The 23,054-nt window shown below is 33.2% G+C and overlaps 1 protein-coding gene across 1 annotated transcript; it reads right to left on the minus strand.

Annotated features, from left to right (window-relative positions):
• Positions 1–1,459: 1,459 nt before the first annotated feature.
• Positions 1,460–23,024, minus strand: LOC133190792 (potassium voltage-gated channel subfamily C member 2-like). Its single transcript, XM_061326480.1, has 3 exons — positions 22,175–23,024; positions 4,593–4,858; positions 1,460–4,336 (listed from the first exon to the last, which is right to left on the minus strand). Exons 1-3 carry the CDS (start codon positions 22,446–22,448, stop codon positions 3,233–3,235), a joined length of 1,644 nt encoding a protein of 547 aa, XP_061182464.1. The 5' UTR covers positions 22,449–23,024; the 3' UTR covers positions 1,460–3,232.
• Positions 23,025–23,054: the final 30 nt, after the last annotated feature.

The following is a 23,054-nucleotide window of genomic DNA, read 5'->3' on the forward strand; positions in this document are numbered from 1 at the left end:
TGGTTGCCGGATTAGCTCATAAATACTGAAATTTACACAGCTTTTCATTCACGGGTGAAATACACATGGGATAAAATGAGTCAGAGTCAACATGTGACGCAAGGAACCAATTACATCGTTTCTTACAGTAAAGAGGTGTGGCTTATGTCATCTCATCGTTTGTTAACAACAATCTGAAGTTGCTAATGTTACTAATTTCTTAACCAATGAGAATCTAGGTCACCATTTGAGAGACGCTAATTATGTATCGCCGAGAATGTCACGCCTTATTGAAAGTTTAAGCAGAAAAGACCAATCCCAAGATACGAAAATTTGCGTAGTTTCATTTTTATTTAGGAAGCAGTTGTCTATGATGACAAAAAGCCTGCTCTTTAATTTATCGTGAGGAATGGTTGTATGAAGCGTAGAAAAGTTATGTTTTAATGCATTTGATGTTTGAAAAGTTTTGAAATTTTAAATTTTCAAAAAAAAAAAAAAAAAAAAAAAAAATTGGATTTTTATTAAATCCACATTAATTTTGATTTATCGCACTTCTTGAATATATTTATGTAGCTGCACAATTAGTCCTTCATAGCATTAATATTTTGGTGAGGTGTAAGGATAGGGGCTTGGTTGAACATTTACTTGACCTTGCAATATATGTTTGATAAGATTTTTATACAGATAAAACAACCAAAACAAATCAAATGGTTGGAAAAAAGAGATAACACATCTATAATACACAAGTAATCAATTCCCTAACATGAGTATATTGAGCATTATTGTAATACTCTGCAAGAAAACAATGAATGGCGGACTCATTCCCACAAATCTTTGTAAACCTGTTTATTACAATGAGCAAAAGTTTTTACTTGTCCGGTAAAGCCTGTGCAGTAATAGAATGAATACTAGAAATATCTGTTAACCCATTCGAACACGCCATTACTAAAACACATTCCCATTGGCTACTATCCATTGCATAACGCAATACACTCATCATTAGAACAACCATTTCTAGCTATACTTCGTTATACGAGAATTTGCTCTATCACACATTACTTGGTGAGACCATTTTTTAATTATTGAAACAAAATTTATTTCTAACATTTCTTTTTGGAAGTATAGTATGGGTTGGAGAGTGGGTGTGAATGTGGCAAAGAAAAGCCTTCGAGTGAGTAAGAAAGCGTGCTTGAATTGAATACCTGCTTTACAGGTATTTAGTACTTACTAGATGAATTAATGAGTGTCCCTTCAATATATCAAGTCTACAATCTATACATATATTCTTCAGAAAATTCAATTATCCCCTTCTTATTATCAAGAGATGCTAATTTCTACGAAATTATAAACAAAGAGAATACCTATATAATCATTGTAATCTTAGACAATTTGTTCATATTTCAGATCGTGCAGTAACAAAGTTTTATCCTTCTTTAAAGACGCCAGTTTTAAGTTCGTATACCAGAATAAATCAAGTAAGTTTGCATTTCAACTCAATTTTATTGAGATGTAAATAGCAGCAAATAAACAAAGATAACAATTTGTAAAATTTCACGTGGAATGCTTATCTGAATAGCCAATGCACTTATACGAGCAAGCCCGTAACTACACGACACAGAAGTAAAAGCCTTGGTCTGCAACGTGTAAAAATATTGAAAGAAAAAGTATAAACACAAATAAAATCATGATTCATAGTCCATCACCGTATTAGTGTACATTATCAAAGTGAGCAAAGTAAAAATAACTAGAATATCAAAAAGTATGTGCATACATAAAAGCTGCACATCGTGTGACATATGCCATCAGAGTTTTAAAAAATGATTGTTTCACCATATATACATGAAAGATACAATTATTGCTCAATCAACAATACAAAAACTCGTGTTTGTCAAACCATCTGACTTCGGACATACAATCTGCATTTCTTAACGATGGTAGTATTCATTGGATTGCTAAAACACATTCCAAAAAATCATTATTTTGGGGTTAAGAAATAAATAATAACATTTTCCTCATTTTCAGAGAAAACCAACATGAACTTTGGAAGCTTCGATTCATTAATAATTTAAAGCTATATGTACAGAATGGTAATTAAAAAAACCCAGCTGGCTACGTAGATCAAATAAAAAAACAACTACATGTACCTTTGTTAATACAATTGTAAGTACGATAATATTCGTTGATAAAACGTTATCTATCAAATCATATGTAAGATAGTTTGCATTTCAACAAAAAATTCACTGTTTAAAAAGGGCATTTCTAAGTCAACAAAGTCAGTTACAAAGTGATAGGTAAACACAACATTCAAATACATGCATATCAAAAGAAATTAAACATTGCCTTAGCCATATTCCTATAAACCCCAACCATGATCACTAAAAATTGGAATGACATCGCGATAAAATGTGAATGGAATAAGTAATTGATTTCGAGTAACTTTCAAGCAATTATTCACTTTGAATATATCTGGAAATTACAATGGTCATCAATGTAAATACATGCCTGCAATTATGTATTACATGTATATCAAATAGCATGCTTAATCATAATACATACATATTTTTACACTAATTAATAGTGTTTGAAATTACAGATTCTAAATAGGATGGCTTTGAGTTTGGGTTAGGTCACCATTTCTATGTGCGTAAACTTGGTTCTATTGTAATGTGAAAGCTCATCAAAAATGATATATTTAATAACAATATTTCAGCAAAGAATATTAATATTAAACTAAACAAAATAATTTGAGAACAATTATACTATACCAACCGACACTCTTGCATAGCATTAAAATTGGGGAAAACAACCTTGAATTATGATCACTGAAAATGATTCAATGTGTATTGATATTCACATACATATACAAGAATTATGGAGAAAGTGAAAATGTAACCGAAGTTGATTTTTATCATGTGCATGGATGATATATACATTCGCCACATCTCTGGACATTAGGTGACAAGTGTTCAAAGTTCTATACATTTTTTTTCAAAAACTATCAGTAGTCACGTGGAGGGTTCTGTTAAGGATAATACGTCTCCAAATCAAATTACATTGTATATCAAAGAAAATTTATCTTAATATTACTTTTTGGCTGTAATGAAATAAGATATATTTCAGGAAAAAAAATTATAATTACGTAAGTTTAAGAAAAAAAAGACATTTTTCTTATTTGTACAATATATTGAACATTTACATTACATTACATTGAAATTATATCATTGCCAAGAATAAAATAGAAGGCTTGTTTTTATCAAAGCGGTGTTTCCCCTGCGTAAGCAACACCATCATCACTCTTAGCTTTACTACTGTTGTTTCTAATCAGGTCAAATTCTCCATTACATTTCCGCCTATCACAAATGTCCACTAAAGAGTTGGACTCCGGAATTCTTCTCAGTATCGGAGAATATTGTGGACTTCCAGACTTTGAAGTCAATTTCCGGATAACATGCGTTCCATTCATGTATGCCTCCACAACCAAAGACCCGCTTGATAACTTCCGTTTTTCATCAAATTCTGTTTCTCTGGATGATAATACAAGTGATTCCTTCGAATCTGAATTAGGGGGTCCCTTCCCTCCTTTTGAACGTACATGTGTGTAGAAAAGTGTAAAATTATTGGATATAACTGGAATGGTAAGCGCAATCATAAGAACACCAGCGACTGCGCATGCGGTTCCCACAATGTAACCGACAGTTGTGGTCGGATGTTTGTCACCGTACCCTACCATCGTCATGGTGACTATCGCCCACCAAAATCCCATTGGAATGGTTGTTATAGTTTCTGGCTCCCCAGAATTAATTTTATGCCTTTCTGCATAGTAAATCAAGGATGAAAATATTAACATACCTATAATAAGGAAAATCGCGAGCATTAGTAATTCTTGAAGACTTGCTTTCAATGCATACACTAAGATTTTCAACGCCTGATAATGTTTCACCAAATGAAATATTCGGAACATACGTATAATACGGAGTACGAACATGATCTCAATAATCAACTGTTCATTCATATAGCAAGCTCGCATGTCATCCGAGTTAAGAATTAACTGCATATATAGAGGCACCAGAGCGAGTAGGTCGATGATGTTCACAGCGGAACGGATGAACTCCAGTTTCTGTGGAGCAAAGATAAACCTGACAACGAGTTCTATGGTGAAGTACACTGTACAGATTATGTCTAAAATGTAGAGTGCTTCGTTCTCCCTGAGTTCTATGATTTTCGTTTTGTTTCCAGGGCAGTTAACGTTCGTTGAACTGTTGTGGGAACGTTGGCTTGGTCGAAGACCCGGCAGGGTTTCTAAACAAAATCCGAGGATAGACACAACAACGAACATCAGGGAAACAACTCCATACGCCTGAAACAGAGATATAGGGGATATAGATATTCAAACACATCTAATTACAGCTTTTAAAAAAACTATAAAAAGCAAAAAGAATTTTTTTGGATTAATTTTTATGTTATTTTGTAGATGCCTCAAATGATCGTATGGTTATCATCCTACCAAATCACGTCTGAGAGTAATACAGCTAACAAATTAGAATATCTTCTTCATATAAAGATAGTGAATTGTTTTATGGCCATTTTTCAAGAATTACAACAAACCATGTTACCATTGCTATCTTGGAAGTCCTTGGATGCTCTAGAATTAGCCACATTTGCATCTGTACTCTTTTCCATCCTTCAAACTTACTGACGTCAACAGAAAAGGTCTCTTTCTTCAGACTGCGGTTGAAGGAGTCGAGGATTCTTTTGTTTTCTATGTAAGATCGGTAATGACGCCAGCAACAAGATTTGATGGCGTGCTGATCCACCTGCCAAAAATCCAACTCCCGCATAACAACAGCCCCGCATACTTCCAGAGGTACGTGAAGCTCACCTGTAGAGGGAAAACATTTTATACTTGAAATAAAGAAAGATGACGCATTTCATCGTATACATGAAAATATTATTAATATTTAAGACATAAAACATATTAAAATAACACTGTATAAACAGTGTATCGTTTTGTCAGGCTGAGAAGGAAGTCAACATTTCCTCTGTAATGTAATTACATGTAGGATTCAAATGAAATCATAAATAGATTTTGTATCATTAATGGACACAAAAGAGCTTTGGCACTTTTAGAGTTACTGCAGATTGAACAAACATCCCCTTCCTTACAAAATCATAAAACACAGAGCCATAAACATAAGTCTTCAACAGAATTAAACTGATTTTAAAAGTCTCCGCAAGCAATAGGGATTTTGGTTATGTTCAGTCTTCGCAAAATCATGCGCAGGCCAAAAGGTCTGGGACTTTTGAGTTATCTATAGATAATCGCTTTTCAAAATTTATTTCAGAATAAAAGGTCATAAATTCCTTAACTGTGAATGTAGTTTTGCATTACTGAATATCGATATGCAATACTGAAGATATTCAGGCATCATTATCGAAGCTCTTTTCACAACGGGGAAGGTGAAAGAGGCTTTTGAGCAGACAATTTTTATGGAATTGATTAATAGTCAGATACATATAATTATTTACAGTCGAATGAAAAGTAGATTAAAACGCTTCTAATCCTCGACATAATAATTCGAATTTCAGTTACTGAAGAAAAGTGTTACCCAAAATGGAATATTATGCTGGGCTGACACGGCACCAGGAGCATAGTAAAAATGTATTTTCAGCCGCAACTCTGCGTACCAAAGCTTCACTAGCCAATGCCCATATCTTGACATAGGTTGTCTGTTTCTGACTGACGATGCCCAAAACAGGATGATATTTGGATGACTTTTATAGAATTTGGCACTGAACGTCGTTCGTTCTCTTAATGGGTTTTTTTTTCTGATTTAGATGCCTACATTGATATACATGCACACGGTATCTCATTTAAAAATATTCGTTAATGATTTCTTATATTCTCTCAGAAATCAAAACAATAATTTTTCGGTTATGATAACCAACCGGTACCTGTTTTCAAATATTTTGGTAATGCAATGTTGCCACCGTGAACAATGTTACATCTTAGGACCCCCGTCTAAACTCCATAACCCCCCCCCCCCCCCTTTAGTATTTACAGAGTATATTTTTAAATCAATAGACTTAATAGTATACGGAATATATACTTATGGAGAATTAAAACCAAAGAATTTGTAAGATATTCCGATCAAAATGTAACTACGATCATGCAGGTATTAATTCTCTAAAATATGACTTTTTAAAAAAAGAAAAATTCACATGAATCCTTTTCTGAAATTTGACAAATATACATACATGTATGTCTAAAACTCTGATCTTGACGTGGTACATAAGTGACTTACAAGTGCAATCTTAAAGAAACAAATGTTAAGTTAAAGAAATCTTTAAATGAATTAGTACAAACATTAATTATTTAATTTTTAGGGAAAAGGCATAATTTAAAACTGTTTAAGGCGTTACATTTTAAGTATTCGTATTTCGCAAAACATATTGAAACCATAATGTTTCCAAGGCCATCTACAAGGGAAGATGCGATTGCATCACCTTTTAGAAAAAAAAAATCCGAAATATTTCTTTTGAGACAAAATAACTTCAATATTTTTTATGCTGCTAGATTTTGTTTATGACAGGTAATATATGAACAAAACGACTTTTAGAATAAACCAGAACCCACAAAATGATATCCATTATTTAAAAAAAATTCTAACTCAGAATAGGAGGTACCTCCCAGACACTAGCTTGCAACCCCCCCCCTTTCCAGGCTCGGAAATCTGGCGATGGTCACGTGGTTCAACAGGGAAATATTTCCAACATGAGTTTTGTCTAGAATTCAATTTTACTCTTCCAAAAGACCTGCTGAAAAATAGTCTGGTTCAAAATTTCACAGATTTGAGTTCGTTTCACCCATGACTCAGGTCGATTTTTAATAGCAGATCATAATTTTATCTAGCAAGGGCTCAATTACATGTTGACGAAACATGTACTATTTATGACAGTCTACATTGTAGTAAACCTGTTGCTTGCAACCGAATTGTTCAATGTTTTTAAGGATTTCTCTCTCTCTTGGGTAACAAGACGACAGAATCCAGATTTGCCGGGATTGAACATCATATATTGACGATGTTCACTCCCTCAAGGTACTGTAAAACTGATGTGCTGTGGTCATCTGACAGAAGCCAGCCAAGAAACTCCTATTTGCACCATAAATAATAAATGACGGATAGCGAGCAAGCACGACCTAATTAAGGTAGCTAAGGACACCTGACCCCAGAAAAACCTCCCAATAGATTTTGCTGAAATTTTCACATGGTGCAAAGGAATGTGTAATGAACCTTTAGTGGAAATATGAACATGGCATTGAGGATAAATTACGGAACCAAGGGGTAATGAGTTACCTCCCCTTTCCAGTCACTCCAAAAAATCATAATACAACATATAAATTACCCATAAAAAATTTATTATGCAATATGCATTCAATATTCAAAATTATTTTTAAACAATTTTGATACTGTAAACTTATTTTAACAATGGATTGTCTGAACAGAGATAAATTAAGAGAATAGTGCTTATAAAACCTTTTAAATTCAACAAATTTAACTATTTTCATGCACACAAATTTGACACTTTTTAAATTCTAAAAAAAAATCTGTCCAATAGAATTTTTATTTTTTATCATTACATGAAAGATTTGTCCAATACCATTCTTCACTCAAAACACCTTGGTCACATTGAGGGCTAATAAAGGTACCAAATAGTCCACAACTAACCCCCTCCCCCCTTTGTTTTCCCGTCATGAAAATAAGAATAATGATTGAAGTGCTATTAAAAAAATTGCAAAGTAAATTAGAAAAAAAATTGAAGAAATAAATCAGAAGTACAAAACAATTACTAATAAATGATTAATGAAAATATTTATATGACATTAGGAGAAATCATAGAGTAATGACATGATGAGTTACCTCCCCTTTCCCCTCACTATAAAACTCGTAATTTATCCAATATTGAAATAATCCATAAAAAATTAATTGTTAGATATGTGCTTTATTTTTAAAATAATTCCTAAACAAAATTAAAATATGAATTTATATTTCAACAATAGATTACTTGAATGGAAATGTAATTTTAAAATAAAACACATACAAAAACTCTGCAACCTTAACAATTTTCATTACTTTCATGCAAACAAATTCTATATTTTCTTATGTAAAATCTTTAAATTAATCTGCTCAAATAAATTTTTTTGATAATATTATTATGTGAAAAATTTGGCAGTGTCTATATACACGACCGTCGTGTACTTACTTCTTCGTCGGCTATTCGCACGACCGTCGTGTATATAATTTTTCATCGGCTATTCGCACGACCGTCGTGTATATAATTTTTCATCGGCTATTCACACGACCGTCGTGTATATAATTTTTCAATGACTATTTGCACGACCGTCGTGTATCGTATTTACATAACATCGCTTATGTCATTCGTTGTTTCGTCCCCAGTTAGGTTCGACACGCAGTGCCTTTAACCCTCGAAGCATTTTGGGGTGTGTGGGAGGGATGAGATGGTAAGAAAACATCAGAAAAACTTTCTTTTATAATATTAATTTAAATAGAAATGTAGATCTAGTTGGTAATATTACGGAAGCGTATTAGTGCCACATAATATATATTTTTTTTTTAAAGTTGGAAATTCCAACTTTAAAGTTGGTAATTCCAACTTTAATCTTGGCTTTTCCAACTTTAAAGTTGGCTTTTACTACTTTCATTTGAGCTTTTCTATAATTTTCTTTTATTATGTAATATTATTCTGTATATGAAAACACAAAGAAAATTATTCCTTCTTTCATCATAATTATATAAATGAATTGTTTACTTTCATTGTTATATTATAAACAGCAACGCGAGTCCAATTAACTATAAAGTATACGAATAAAACGCATGAAGCCCGAAAAAGTTGTGTTTTCCAACTTTAACGTTGGAATTTCCAACTTTATAGTTGGAAAAGTTAAGATTAAAGTTGGAACTTCCAACTTAAAAATAAGAAAAACCAACTTTTAAGTTGGAAAAGCCAAGAATAAAGTTGGAAATTCCAACTTTAAAAAAAAGTATTACGTGGCACTGATGCGCTTTATATAATTTAAACACTTAAATGAAAAATAATCAAGGACAAATCCAAATTTTTAAATTTAATCTTTTTAATCTTTTCAGTAAGACAAAAATATTTGTACAAATCTAATAGTAATGCATGTGCCCTCTCTTTTGAAAATGAAAATATGTTATGTATGCTGAAGTGAAATATAGGTCCAATGGGTCGGGGTGTAATGTAAATCTGTTTCTATTATAACTACTATTGTATTTGTGCATATACACATGTCATTATAATAAAATATTTACTTACTTACTTACTATTTTGGTGAGCTTGTGGTTTACCCCATCCACCTCAACCCATATTCACCAATTAAAGAGAGCCATAACGCATTTGATAGGCATTTTCGCCTACTCTAGTATTGATTTCTTAAATACACTTTTTAACCAAAATTTTGTCATACAACCTTAATTTATCATTTTTATACAAATATTATCTCAAATTAAACAATAATGATATTTATATGCTAATAGTTCTCGTTTAAAGCGGATGTTGAGTGATCACCCCCCCCCCTTTCCTATTTTTTTTTCGTTTCTAATCTTTATTTTTTTTTTTAAGAATTTTTTTCTTTGTTATGGCTAATAAACTGTTCCACTACATTTTTATGAAACTGACAGAAATTATATTACGATTCAGTTGTATTCTTTTTCACACTTGAATAGCTTATATGCCTAGTAGTATACCTATCCTCGTGCGTCCTCGTGTATTTTGATATCTCAATTTTATATGTAAAATATATAATCAATTCTCCACAAAAGAAATGGCTGTGGGGTCATAATATTTTAATCAGTTTCAAATAGAAATATGTAAATGAAGTAGTCTTCAAGTAGGTAGAAATTAGAAATAGAAAGACTGAAAGAAATGAGAGAGAACCATAAAGGGGGCACATTCATGTATCCCAGTCTCTTCAGACTAAAACTAATGCAATATGGTATCTATGTCCCAACCTGTTTCTGAACTTATGTATTTTAAGATCCAGATAGGGGAGGGAGTGTCTACGAAAGCTTTTTTTTTTAAATCTGAAGTTGGAGTGTAGATCTTACACAGGTGTCTTTTCCTCATATGTTTTATAATTTTTCTTTTTATTTAACATGAGATAAAATTAAAAAAAAGTTGAAGTAATTAAATACATCAACATAACAATTAGTAGTATGTGAAACAATCAATTGCTTGCATTTCTATTTTAAAAAAGTGTCAGTTCCATTTAATTTTTTTCAAAAACGACTAAACGTGCACATAAAACAAGAGATAGACTCATCTACACTATCAGCTCAAACATAATCTGATCGGGATCGGGTCATTTTTAAATTATCGATTAGTTTTTATTTTTATAAAAGTAAAATGTCCATTCATAATTGCAAACATTCATTTATTCATTTAATAACAGTATTTTACAAATGTTGAAAAAATATAACTACAGTGATTGTGTAGCCTAAACAACGTCGTGTCTTCAGGGACGTATGTGCGGTGTGAAATGTTTCGATCACACGACGGTCGTGTATACGGTCCTGTATATATCTCTGGAAATGTGCGATTGCTATTTGCACGACGGTCGTGTAAATAGATTTTTTTCTTACGTATGTGCACGACGGTCGTGTATATATCTCAGCAATATGCAATAGCTATTTGCATGTATTTTCAGCCGTTTCACTATTAACCAATGCTCATATCTTGATATATGTTGTTGTCTGTTTCTGAGTGATAATGCCCAAAACAGGATGATATATTGATGACTTTTATAGAATTCGGCACTGAACGTCGTTCGTTCTCTTAATTTTTTTTCTGGATTAGATGCCTACATTGAATTTGATATTCATGCACGCCGGTATCTCATTTAAAAAAAATCGTTAATGATTTCTAATATTCTCCCAGCAATCAAAACGATAATTTTCCGGTTATGATAACCAAACGGTACTTGTTTTCAAATATTTCGGTAATGCAATGTTGCCACTGTGAACAATATCACATCTTAGGACCCCGTCTAAACTCCATAAATCCCCCCTTTGTATTTACATTGTATATTTTTAAATTAATAGACTTAATAGTATACAGAATATATACTTATGGAGAATTAAAACCAAAGAATTTGTAAGATATTCCGATCAAAATGTAACTACGATCATGCAGGTATTAATTCTCTAAAATATGACAAGATTTAAAAAAAAAAATCACAAGAATCCTTTTCTGAAAACTGACAAATTTACATACATCTATATTCTAAAAAATGTGTCTAAAACTCTGATATTGACGTGGTACATAACTGACTTACAAGTGCAATCTTAAAGAAACAAATGTTAAGCTAAAGAAAAGAAATCTTTAAATTAATTAGTACAAACATTAATTATTCAATTTTTAGGGAAAAAGCATAATTTAAAACTGTTTAAGGCGTTACATTTTAAGTATTCGTGGATAATTTCACAAAACATGTTGAAGCCATAATGGTTCCAAGGCCATCTACAAGGGAAGATGCGTTTGCATCACCTTTTAGAAAAAAATCCGAAATATTTCTTTTGAGACAAAACAACTTCAATATTTTTTATGCTGCTAGATTTTGTTACATGTAATATATGAAAAAAACGACTTTTAGAATAAACCAGAACCCACAAAATGATATCCATTATTTAAAAAAAATTCTAACTCAGAATAGGAGGTACCTCCCAGACACTAGCTTGCAACCCCCCCCCCCCCTTTCCAGGCTCGGAAATCTGGCGATGGTCACGTGGTTCAACAGGGAAATATTTCCAACATGAGTTTTGTCTAGAATTCAATTTTACTCTTCCAAAAAACCTGCTGAAAAATAGTCTGGTTCAAAATTCCACATTTTTGAGTTCGTTTCACCCATGACTCGGGTCGATTTTTAATAGCAGATCATAATTTTATCTAGCTAGGGCTCAATTACATGTTGACGAAACATGTACTATTTATGACAGTCTACATTGTAGTCAACCTGTTGCTTGCAACCGAATTGTTCAATGTTTTTAAGGATTTCTCTCTCTCTTGGGTAACAAGACGACAGAATCCAGATTTGCCGGGATTGAACATCATATATTGACGATGTTCACTCCCTCGAGGTACGGTAAAAGTGATGTGCTGTGGTCATCTGACAGAAGCCAGCCAAGAAATTCCTATTTGCACCATAAATAATAAATGACGGATAGCGAGCAAGCATGACCTAATTAAATTAAGACACTGTCGATACAAGCTCTTGCATAAATTATGTCATTGATAAGATTTAACATTTTCCCAGGGGATTTTTTTCAAAACAGCAATATGACACGCGAACAAGTACACTGAGCAATGGATAGAAAAAGAGCTTTTCATGACACGGCGTTTGAGCACTGCACAATATCTCTATATTGTGTTGTATGTATCAATTATCCCAGTGCACAAGAATGCACATTACACATTGCTATTCAAACTTCCATCGATCGTACTTTACAACAACCTGCCACTGACAGATTCAATAGCTGCTTTTTTGTATAAGATGTGCTTTACCGCTTAAAAAATGTAATTTACCCTTATAATAGAATTTTTGTTGAATACAACAAATTAGATTGTTTAAGATACATATATTCTAAAATCCTTCCCGAGAGAGGGCACAGTATCTAATCTCTTGTTAATCTGTCACTAAAAAGGCTTAAAAATGCTTGTATGCTCCCTAAGTGAAAGGAATATTGATAAATAAAGCACAGAGAAATTCAATTATTTTTAAAGCACATTTAATTTACAATAACTATAATGTAGGGCGGCGCTGCGAGAATTCCATCAGCATGAAAGTAACATTTGTGACTTGCCTAGATGACCGTGCGGTCTAGCGCGCTGTTCCTGTACTGCTAGGAGACAGATTCCGTAGGTCGAGAGTTCAACCCCGGGTTGGGCCGGAAGTGGGTATCCTTATAAAGATACCATATATAGAGCCACTGTCCAAAATTTGTGTGAAAAGCTTTATAATGTTTTATTAACAAAATTGGTAAAATTAAGAATACACCAGTAATAAATACAATAGTATAGGGAAACAAGCCAATAAGCTTTTATCCATCCCGCTCTCTAATGCCATAAGTGAGAGTACATGTATGTAAATGAAAACTAATATAGAATACGCCCAGGGAGAAAATATTTTCATAATTATGCGTATATTGTGCAGTTTTACTGGAAGGGAAATCGGTGAAAAAAATCTTCAAAAATTTCATTTTAACATAAACAAAGCAAATTCATACCAGATCACATAAAAAATTGTTTTCCGCTGAAACAATATTTACACCAAAATAGTAAGTCCTAATAGTAAATATATATCAATGAATTCTTTTACTTTCAGCCAGAAAGTTTTAAATGATAAGTAAATTGTATTTTGTTTTCTATTTCTTAGATATTGTGTGAACCATAAAGTAGTATACTGAAACGCAAAAGAAACGCAACATCCTATTTTAGAGAAATAAAGTCAGATATAGGGTACAATTTTGTACGTAAATAGTAAGGTTATCTTCAACTTTCATTAATCAGTCATTTTACGGTTGAGTGATTTTCATCCCGTAACTTGTTTAAAATTCGACCCCGACTCAAGGGAAATCATAACTTGCAGGTTTTAACAAAATTTTTGGCTATAATTAAGGTTTGCAAGAGTTTGTTTCTGTTCATCAAAAGTATTGTAGAATTATTCCGAAAGAAAAAAATTATCGTTATTTTTCCATAAATGATGCCAAAACTTCCTGAAAATGATTCGGTTACTTCTAGCTGGAAATTCAAAAAGAAGATGAAAAATCGTTGCAGTTATAAAGATGAACTATACTATACCATGCCTTATCATGCTCATACGTCTCACTAGCTTGAATGACAGTCGTGGACCGGAAGTCCAATGGTTACCACACTGCGCCATGTTTGAGGAAATTCGACCGCATGAATTTGAAAAACAGGCACTTCAGAAAGACTGAAGAATATTTCTTTCGCTCAAATCAAGAGACTGGTGATTTGAATTCATTGTAGAATCCTAGTTGCAATTGTTGTGATGTCGGACTTGCACGCTGTAATCGAATTTTTTTTTTTTTTTTTTGGGGGGGGGTTGTTACCTGTTACTTTCTTAAGTTTGAAAAAAGATAACGTTCAACGTTTTAAACATCAATTCTCCGGTGTTTTTAATCAAGTTTTTTCCCATTGTTTAAAATATATGTTAGATTTTGAATACCATAAGATAAAAAATTCAAATATGTGTGGTTCACTTCTTTTGCGTGTCAGTATATACATCGTTATTCCATGTATCAACGGTCAAAGGATGAGGTATTGTAAGAATAGCTCGTTAACGCATTCTAATAAATTGTTACAGTGTAAGATGCTCGGTAGTTTCAATTTCACCACATGAACACACTGAAGTATTACAAAGATGTCTACGCAAGATATGTAAATTCACAGAACTAAATTCGAGTCCGAGTTTTGTATGTAAAACTATAGTGTCATGTTGTAAATTTTGAATTTACCGGGTGGCAGTAAATACAAAATTTACAACATGACAAAGTTGTCATGTTGTAAATTTTGTATTTACTACCACCCGGTAAATTCAAAATTTACAACATGACACATGGCCAATCCCACTCAAAAAAAAAAAAAAAATGACTAGAATTTAAGTATGATTGAAACCCGAGAGAAAGGGATTATCTTGAACCACCAAAGGCATTTTTCCAAAGACGTTTTGTAGAAGGAAAGAAGAAATTATACATGTAATATAGTTGAGTTTGAATTTCTTGACGTATTGCTTTAACATTGACTTATGATTGCCATGATCTGAGATAATATTTACTAAATCAAAATCAAATCAGGTGAATTTTTCTAGATATATTTTGTTGAGTTGAATCAGGCAATGATTTTCTCTTCTTTTTGATAAGATTTCCATTCCGTCGCTTTGTATAACAAGTATCTAGCTATCTGCCATTCTACTCCCTCCCGTAAGTATTCTTACAGTCTCTAGCTGTATACCTTCAAGTTTATCTACTAGATAGTCTGGTAAATACAAAGGTATACACAGAAACACATTTTTAATGTTCTTCTTAACTAAATATACAGGATCGGTTGGAGTAGTGATTTTGGTTATGCAGTTAGAATGAATAATCCCAAATGATTTCAGATTAATTTACGGATTATGTTGTCTGTCAGATGAACATACAATCGATATCTTTATTCCTAAAAAATCGAAAGAACATCTTTGTCTAGGCAGTATTGGCTGAGTTCCTTCGTTGCCTTTTTCGTTTCTCTTATATATAGTCGTTCTAAGTTACAATATACAGTATATAAATTACACTATAGAGCTTTTGACAAATTAGAGTGAAAAACATTTGATTAAATAGCTCTCCATGTTTTAACAATTTCAGAAGTTATACAGTACTTTAGTAGAATTTGTGATTTTATTTCAAATAAAATAAGATTTGCCAAAATAATGTGTTAAAAATTTTAACTGCAAAAAATTCCCCGAGTTTGTGAATTGATTAAGATATTTTAAAATTGATTTCGTGCATATTGGAATGTTTTCCAAAATGAAGTCACAACTGATTCTTTATTCTGAAAATTATTTATTTCTTTGTTACTTTTCTCCTCGTACAAACATATCGGTACAAGAAGGCATGCTTTGCAAATTAACGATTTGCAGATAAATAATTAAACATAGGATTGGATAAAATGGTAATATCGTATCACCAAAAAAATCTTATCTGCTTGGAAACTTTGTTCAGAGGAAATATTCTGCCATGTAACTGATTGTTGCTTTTAAAACCCTTTCTGTTTGACTCTTCATATTCTTCAGAAGTATATTGCCTACACTGTAGGACTAAAGAAGCCTGTAATGTATATGATACAGGAGTCAACATGACCTCAGTATCGATTTGTTCACTTGTTGCTACGATGTATATGTTTATAAATCACAATTCAATCATCGACCTCATTAAAAATCCATGGCTTTAAATAATGAAACGCTTGAGTTCGTTTTTATGGTTTGGAATATGAAGAAAGTACACTGTACTTACATTACTTGTAATCCGATAATCTTGGATTCGGTCTAATTCTTGGTGATCTTGACAGATGATCAATCACAAAAAATATTGAATCAAGGTTTTGAAGAAATGAAAACAATACTGGCATAATTTAAGCGTGCAAAGTTATTGGCGTTACAGTCATTTTATGGTTTATTCTCTAGTAAGGGAATTTATTGAATTGTCTGCACTAGTAGATTATTAAGTTGTCAATTATTATTCGTCTTTCAGTGGTTTCCATAACAAGAAACCCTCCAATGTAATCAAACATCTTGCGAATACATAGAAGGCTGGGATTGTGACATATCAGAAGGTCTACCACTACAACAGTCAACATCACTTAAATCAAGCAAAGGCAATGAAGAAGGAAATTATACTAACATTTTCATCTCTTTTCAGCAGCAAAGCTAATGGGTACAAGGTCATATGATTGGATAAATTGGGTATGATCGTACTCCTTTAAGAAATGAAAATCGAAAAAAAAATCGTTTTTGAAACAAAATAAATTCAATATTCATCTGTTTCAATTAACGATATATTTTGTTTATTCAATATTTGAAAAAAAGGTTTCCAGAGAGCATTTGAACCAACCAAATCTGTAGCCATGAATATTTTTACATAAATAAAAAGATGTCGAAACACGAGCTGAAACAAATCTGATGAATCTTAAGTTGCCAGAATCAATCAATATCATGCTTGTGAGGTGGTAAGAAAAAACGAATAAAGTTTCGAACCAGACAGAAGATTTCTGAAAATCAATGAGGGACACAAGCTACTGTATGATGTGCAAATGGTATTGAGTCTATTGAGGAACTCTTCCATATTAATTTTCTAAAATGCCTTATCCCGCCTACTAACCCTTGGTTTGAGTCTCATTTTTTCAGGAAAAGTACTATCATTGTGTCAGCAACATACCCGGTAGTTATTTCTTGAAATCTTACATATTAAAATTGCATTATTATAGGCACACTGGATGATATTATATAATTATTGCTGGTTTTTAGGTCAATACGATGATTTAGTCACCTGAGGAGTACAATATTCACCGAGCCCGAAGGGCGAGTTGAATATTGTACTTTGAAGGTGGCTAAATCATCGTACTGGCCGAAAAACCCAGCAATATTTGTTCTATTATATGATTTCAATGATTAAATGATACAAACTCATTTAACAATCCATGCCAACTTACTTGCTTACATTAACTGTAGTTCTAGCCGAACATAATTTGAGAAACGGGGTTAAATATAACAACCAGATGTTTTACTGTAAATGTATTCTATTTAGCGTGTACGATGTTTGGTGGAAATTGATTTTACAAGAAATTAGCGCAGATTTGGATTAGCGCTTTCTTATAACTTGCTAGATATAAATATATACATAAGACAATTAGCGATGTACTTGATTTAGCGGTAGCTACTTTCCGAGAAAGGCGCTAAATAGAATACACCGCCAAATGTAATACGTTTACAGTAATTTTGAATTTTAAAATGTATTAAAAGTGCGATGTAGGAAAAAAGAAATAAATGTGAGGCATGTTTAAAGGATCAATTTTTTAAAAAAGAGGAGAGGGGGAGGTCGACATTATAAGGAAATAAAACAATTCACCTAAAAAAATTGTCAATTAGTCCGGCTTCCCCAAAAGAGGATAATTCTCCCAACTCCAAATATTTTAGGGGGGGGGGGCTGTCAAGGTCAATTAACAGGGGGACCAACCTTTCAATGAACCTTTCATACTAATTTCAGAGTAAAAATTTCCGTTCAATAAAAAGGTGTGGAGAGGGGGCAGGCCACGGCACCCCTGTTAAAAATGTCCCAAGTTGATGCGAACTTGACGATGCATCAGATGCTTTCCCGTAATTTCTATTTCTGGAGATGGTGGTATTTATAGTGGGTTTAATATTACTCAAGGGATCCTTGACTCATTCTTAATGAATCGGCAATAAATTCTATCCATCATATTATTTCAAAAAATATCTCAAAAAGTATTGGTAAAATGTCAAACATTTATAGTTATATATTATAGCTGATTCGTCCCAAATGGGGCTATAACACTTTTAAATATTAAAAATCAAAACTCTTGGCAACACAATATTAATACTTCATAATAACATTTAATAACTCTGTTTTCAGTACATCCCCTACACCGTGTTACAACATGAACAATTTAATAATCCAAAGAACTCATAGCAAAATATTATCACTTAAACCCCCTCCCCCCCCCAAAAAAAAAACACGTGACTGTGGAGCCATTTCTATTTCTTTGACGAGATTCCCTACCCTCATATACCCGTGATACAGATAACACCCAACTTTATGTACCAGTTACAATCATCAAATTATCATGCATGATGCACGTTCTTTCAGCGCAGTTCTCAAAGATTTCTCAGATACGGATCTAAAAGATCCACGAGTGATTGATTACAGAGTAGAACATACCAAGTACAGACGTCCTATCAATGGAGGGATTAGCAACCCGGTCCTATTTCATATGCCGAGTTTGGTTTAGAAAGTCGACCGCATGTAACCTTTAGTGAACCTAGACCTATATAAACACAGAGACGAGGCCATGGCAGGTTGTTGAATGGTTTTACCCTTGTTTCAGTGGTATTGCCAATATCTATGATCGTTTGTAATCATATAATTTGCAGACCTCTCCAACTGCCATTTCAAACATAAATTGCAACCAATGTCGTAATGTTAAACTGTCCAATTTCCTGCAATGCAGCAATCTGGGATTCCAATTTGTAATATTATTGAATGATTGGTCAATAGATGTACATTTATAAGGATGCTCTAATTTGTAATTAATTATTATTAATGGTAAGGACAGAGATATAATTTTTGTCTCTCGGTCGACCAATAAACATTCATTAAAAGCGAAGCTGTACATTTTTTCCCTCTGATATACTTGATGATTGTAAGAAATTGGTCTAATTATACAGCCTTCATTGTTTATTTATTGATGTGCAGAAAAGCAATCTTTTCAAAGAGAAAGAAACAGGTCATATTTCAAGAGGAAAGACGCAGAATAAAATGGCGCTGCGGTGTCTATTACTCACATTATATTAGTAGAACTCGCCCAACATCACGATTCAGCGACTGTAATTCAATTTAATTTATAATTCCTTGTAATATAAGCTTCCTGTCATTAAAAAAGTGTCAATATGGAAAGAATATTACTCTCAATTAGACCATCTACCCGTGAATTCCCCTACATCGCCTCAATAGACAACCATTGTGCAGTTAAAAAACTAAAGCGATAAGAAGTGTAAACACTGCATTGAAGTCCACGGGAGACCTTCATTAGTGATCAATGTCTGCGAGAAGATCTGATGCGGATGAATCTGGTACAAAAGAATTCCTCAATGGCATCACCCAGACCAGATATGACAAGCAGTACTCAAACTGTCAATAAAAATCCCTACGTTTCTGTTTTAACCCTACAAAAGTTTCGGAACCTTTTATTTTTCGGTGTTCAGCAAATTATAATGCCCGAGAAGTTCTCAGTAACTACGACGAGACTACTGCGAGATTATTACGAGAGTGTCAATGGATCAGTAAACTATCCACGGAAGTAAGCTGAGAAGTAGTACTGTACAGAGTGGCGCATGGAGACATGATAAACAGAATACAGCTATATTTCGCTTCATTTTTTAACACTATACAATATCAGTTGATTGGGTGTAACTCAATCTCCCTTTAGAATTAACACTAATACAAACTTCTCAATCAGTAGTCATGTTAACACATTAGTTCGTTAATTTGCAGTGTATAGAACGTTCTTTTCTGACAAATTCTGCACTCGTAGTTTACATGTTTATATATGTATCATGGCCGTAGGAACCGGGGGGGGGGGCACGGGGGGCCTTGCCCCCCAATAATTTTGCCGATATTTAGATTACTATAGTAAACATGGATAGTAGATGCTTGTGCCCCCTCAATAATGTGTGATGACCTTTTTTTTTCTTGTCAGGAAATTTTTGGTAGTGCCCCTCAACTGTCAAATGAAAATGTATGGCTGTGCTCCCCCCCCCCCCCAACTGAATTTGCTTCCTACGGGCTTGTGTATGATCATTCACGTGTTTTGAATTAAAAACATTCGCATTTGAAGGCATGGGCGTGTATACATGTACCCACATTATTATTGTTGGTACTGTCTTCTTAGATCGCTTAAGGTCAGAAATCCGATGTTTGATAATAAATGACTTAAATATTTTTGTGGATGACCTCTTAGATTTCAGAAAACGTTAACAATGTCCTGTAAATTCTGTTTGATAAACCAGTTATGTTTTTTTTTTTAAATAAACATTTTCATATTATGATTGCTAACGTTTTCAGCATGGATAAAGTATTGATAAAATAACACAAAAGTGTCACAATAAATGTTTTCATGTATCATATTTTTCGTATATATCACATAGAAGAAGAAATTTATCATAATTCTATGAAAGATTTACTCTAAAAACAGTTCTCCCTGTTGAAGAAAATTGTCATATTACCCAGTGTTTTAATTTTATTAATCTGATGGTTCTGTTAATGCTTGCACCATTACAAAAGGCGCACCTCATCAATCATTGATGACTTAAGCGGATTCTCGGCACAAAACAAGTGTTCGAAACAAGCGCAAAAAGTCAAACTTGATTTTGAATCGATCATTTCAAAAAACAAATAGTGAGAACCGTTTTATAAATTTAGGATTCCTTCATTTCTAGTCGTCTGGTACGACTTTTAGCCAGATAATTAGCAATTGGTTTAATAAGTTCAATCTACCTCGGATATCATGCACAAATCGCACAAAGATTTTGCTTGGATTTTATATATAGTATATATATATATATATATATATATATATATATATATATATATATATATATATATATATATATATATATATATATATATATATATATATATATAGCTCCACTTCTGTATTCGCCAGTTTACTCTGAGGTGTCATATGTACATGTAAATGTCTATAAGAAATAAACACGCATCACACAATCTTTCTTTTCATTTTGTAGAAAATGATTTATTGTAAAATATGTATAAATTTTAAGTATTTATAAGTTTATTTTGGGCGTTCATTTTGGTAAGCATTATGAAACTGCGATAATTATTTTGACCTATTCGCACTGGGAACTGGATTGCTGATTAAAGGGGTTGAAGGCATGAAATGCCTTAGTCTTTAGAAAATACAACAGTTTGATTGGAACCCCAAACGATTTATGAGTAGCCTCACAATCCCTTGTAAACGTCTTACAAACTCGACTAAAACGCCACAGCATAAAATACTGTGTTACGAAAAGAGTCAAAGCAAAAGGAAAATCAAAGAAAATGTACTATCAGAAAATTTAATGATTTATAGTTTGATATGGAATTTATTTCACTCATAAAACAGGATTTTATGAAAACAATTTCACTCGTGTGTTCGCACTAGTGAAAATATATAAATATATATAAAAATCCCGTACCACCCGCGAATAAACCCCATATCAACGGTAAAATATTGAATATCCTCTAATTTATCTTTTTTTTATTTATTTGCATATCTGTTTTCGAAAAGATGACAAAATTACGGTTAATATAATAAAGACATAATGTTCATATCAAGCCATTTTTATGATAGGCCTTTGAACTGCACTGCTATCAAATGACATTCATATTGATAAAACAAGGGTCCCGAGGAAGCATGAGCCCCCACGTTACCATGGTATAACAGTATTAGCGTCCCCTATGTGCATATAACTTACCACCAATCAACACGCAATACTATCCGAATAGATCGTCAAGAATTAAGGTACACTTGTAGTAGCACATTTTGCAGCAACCACACCTCTCCTACTGTATTTCCGAAATGTTCCATAATGTAGTTGTAGGATTTATTTTTCATTCACATTAACGAATAAACATCATGCAGTACATAAGTGTAAACTATAAACAAATTCATATCGAAGAGAGAGAGCAAACTTATTAATCGCTAACAATCATATGAAAAAAAAAATAGAAAGAAAAACAGACGCATCAACCATTTCTTTGTCGAACCTACCACCAAATTTGACAAAGATAGGAAAATATCAACTTACCCGTTCTATAGAAATCTATCACAGAGTTAAAGACGGAGGGATGTCTGTCAAAGAAGTACTCCTCACGTTTATGATCTAACATTAAATGTCTCTCAGCCAGTCTGGCTAGCCGTGTGTTGGCGACAGTCCGTAGAGTAGACACGTGGGTCTCATGCCGGACACCCCCCACATTGAGAATAATCCGTTCATTGTCCCCCGAAATATGTCCATTTTTCCGGATCGGGGTGGCACCAAGTTCGTTCAAAATATTGGCCTGAGTTGTCTCATCCTGCATAGCCGATGTCCCACATTAATTAAATGACACGGTCGATTGAAAAAATGTAAGTCTGGTCCAAGTGTCCTTAAAGAATATAAGCCGGGAATAACTTTGATCCGCAGCTACGGACAAGACTCCCACAGCAGACGACCATATTGTGACGTGATGCCATTTCTACTCTATTTGGCGAAAAAGAGGCCCATTCTTTTATTAGTGCGATCTGTATCACGTGCCAGACCGTTGTTTTTGGAGATTCTCCCAGTGGAAATGGCGCCTCTTCAACACAGTGGAATCTGCCGTCCGTTGTGAGTAGAATATTCCGTGAGTTTCATTATTCTCATCTTTCATACGGAGTATATATATATTTATTGACTATATATCCTGTTTACAGTTCAATACACAACTCTAGCGATCTACGGAGTCACTATGGTCCAGTTAGGCCTCCATTCTCTAAGAGGTGTGATATCCTTTAAAGATCAAATGTCGACTTTATCCTCATTGATGACATGCTTCCATTCTCTTAAGCAATGAAATATATATGAACAGTGAAATCCAAGACATGCCTCTACGACATTCAGCAAAACAGCTCATAGAAGTTCAATAATCCTAAGTCATTAATAATAG

This window comes from Saccostrea echinata, unplaced genomic scaffold (genome assembly GCF_033153115.1).
Source record: "Saccostrea echinata isolate AGI-Se365-2 ecotype Australia unplaced genomic scaffold, CSIRO_AGI_Sech_v1 ptg000022l, whole genome shotgun sequence".
NCBI lineage: Eukaryota > Metazoa > Mollusca > Bivalvia > Ostreida > Ostreidae > Saccostrea > Saccostrea echinata.

Coding starts and splice junctions, on each gene's coding strand:
- LOC133190792 (XM_061326480.1), bottom strand. CDS start 22,448: ATGCAGGATGAGACAACTCAGGCCAATATTTTGAACGAACTTGGTGCC. Junction 4,859..22,174: donor GATAGATTTCTATAGAACGG/GTAAGTTGATAT, acceptor TTCCCTCTACAG/GTGAGCTTCACGTACCTCTG. Junction 4,337..4,592: donor GGACTTCCAAGATAGCAATG/GTAACATGGTTT, acceptor TCTCTGTTTCAG/GCGTATGGAGTTGTTTCCCT.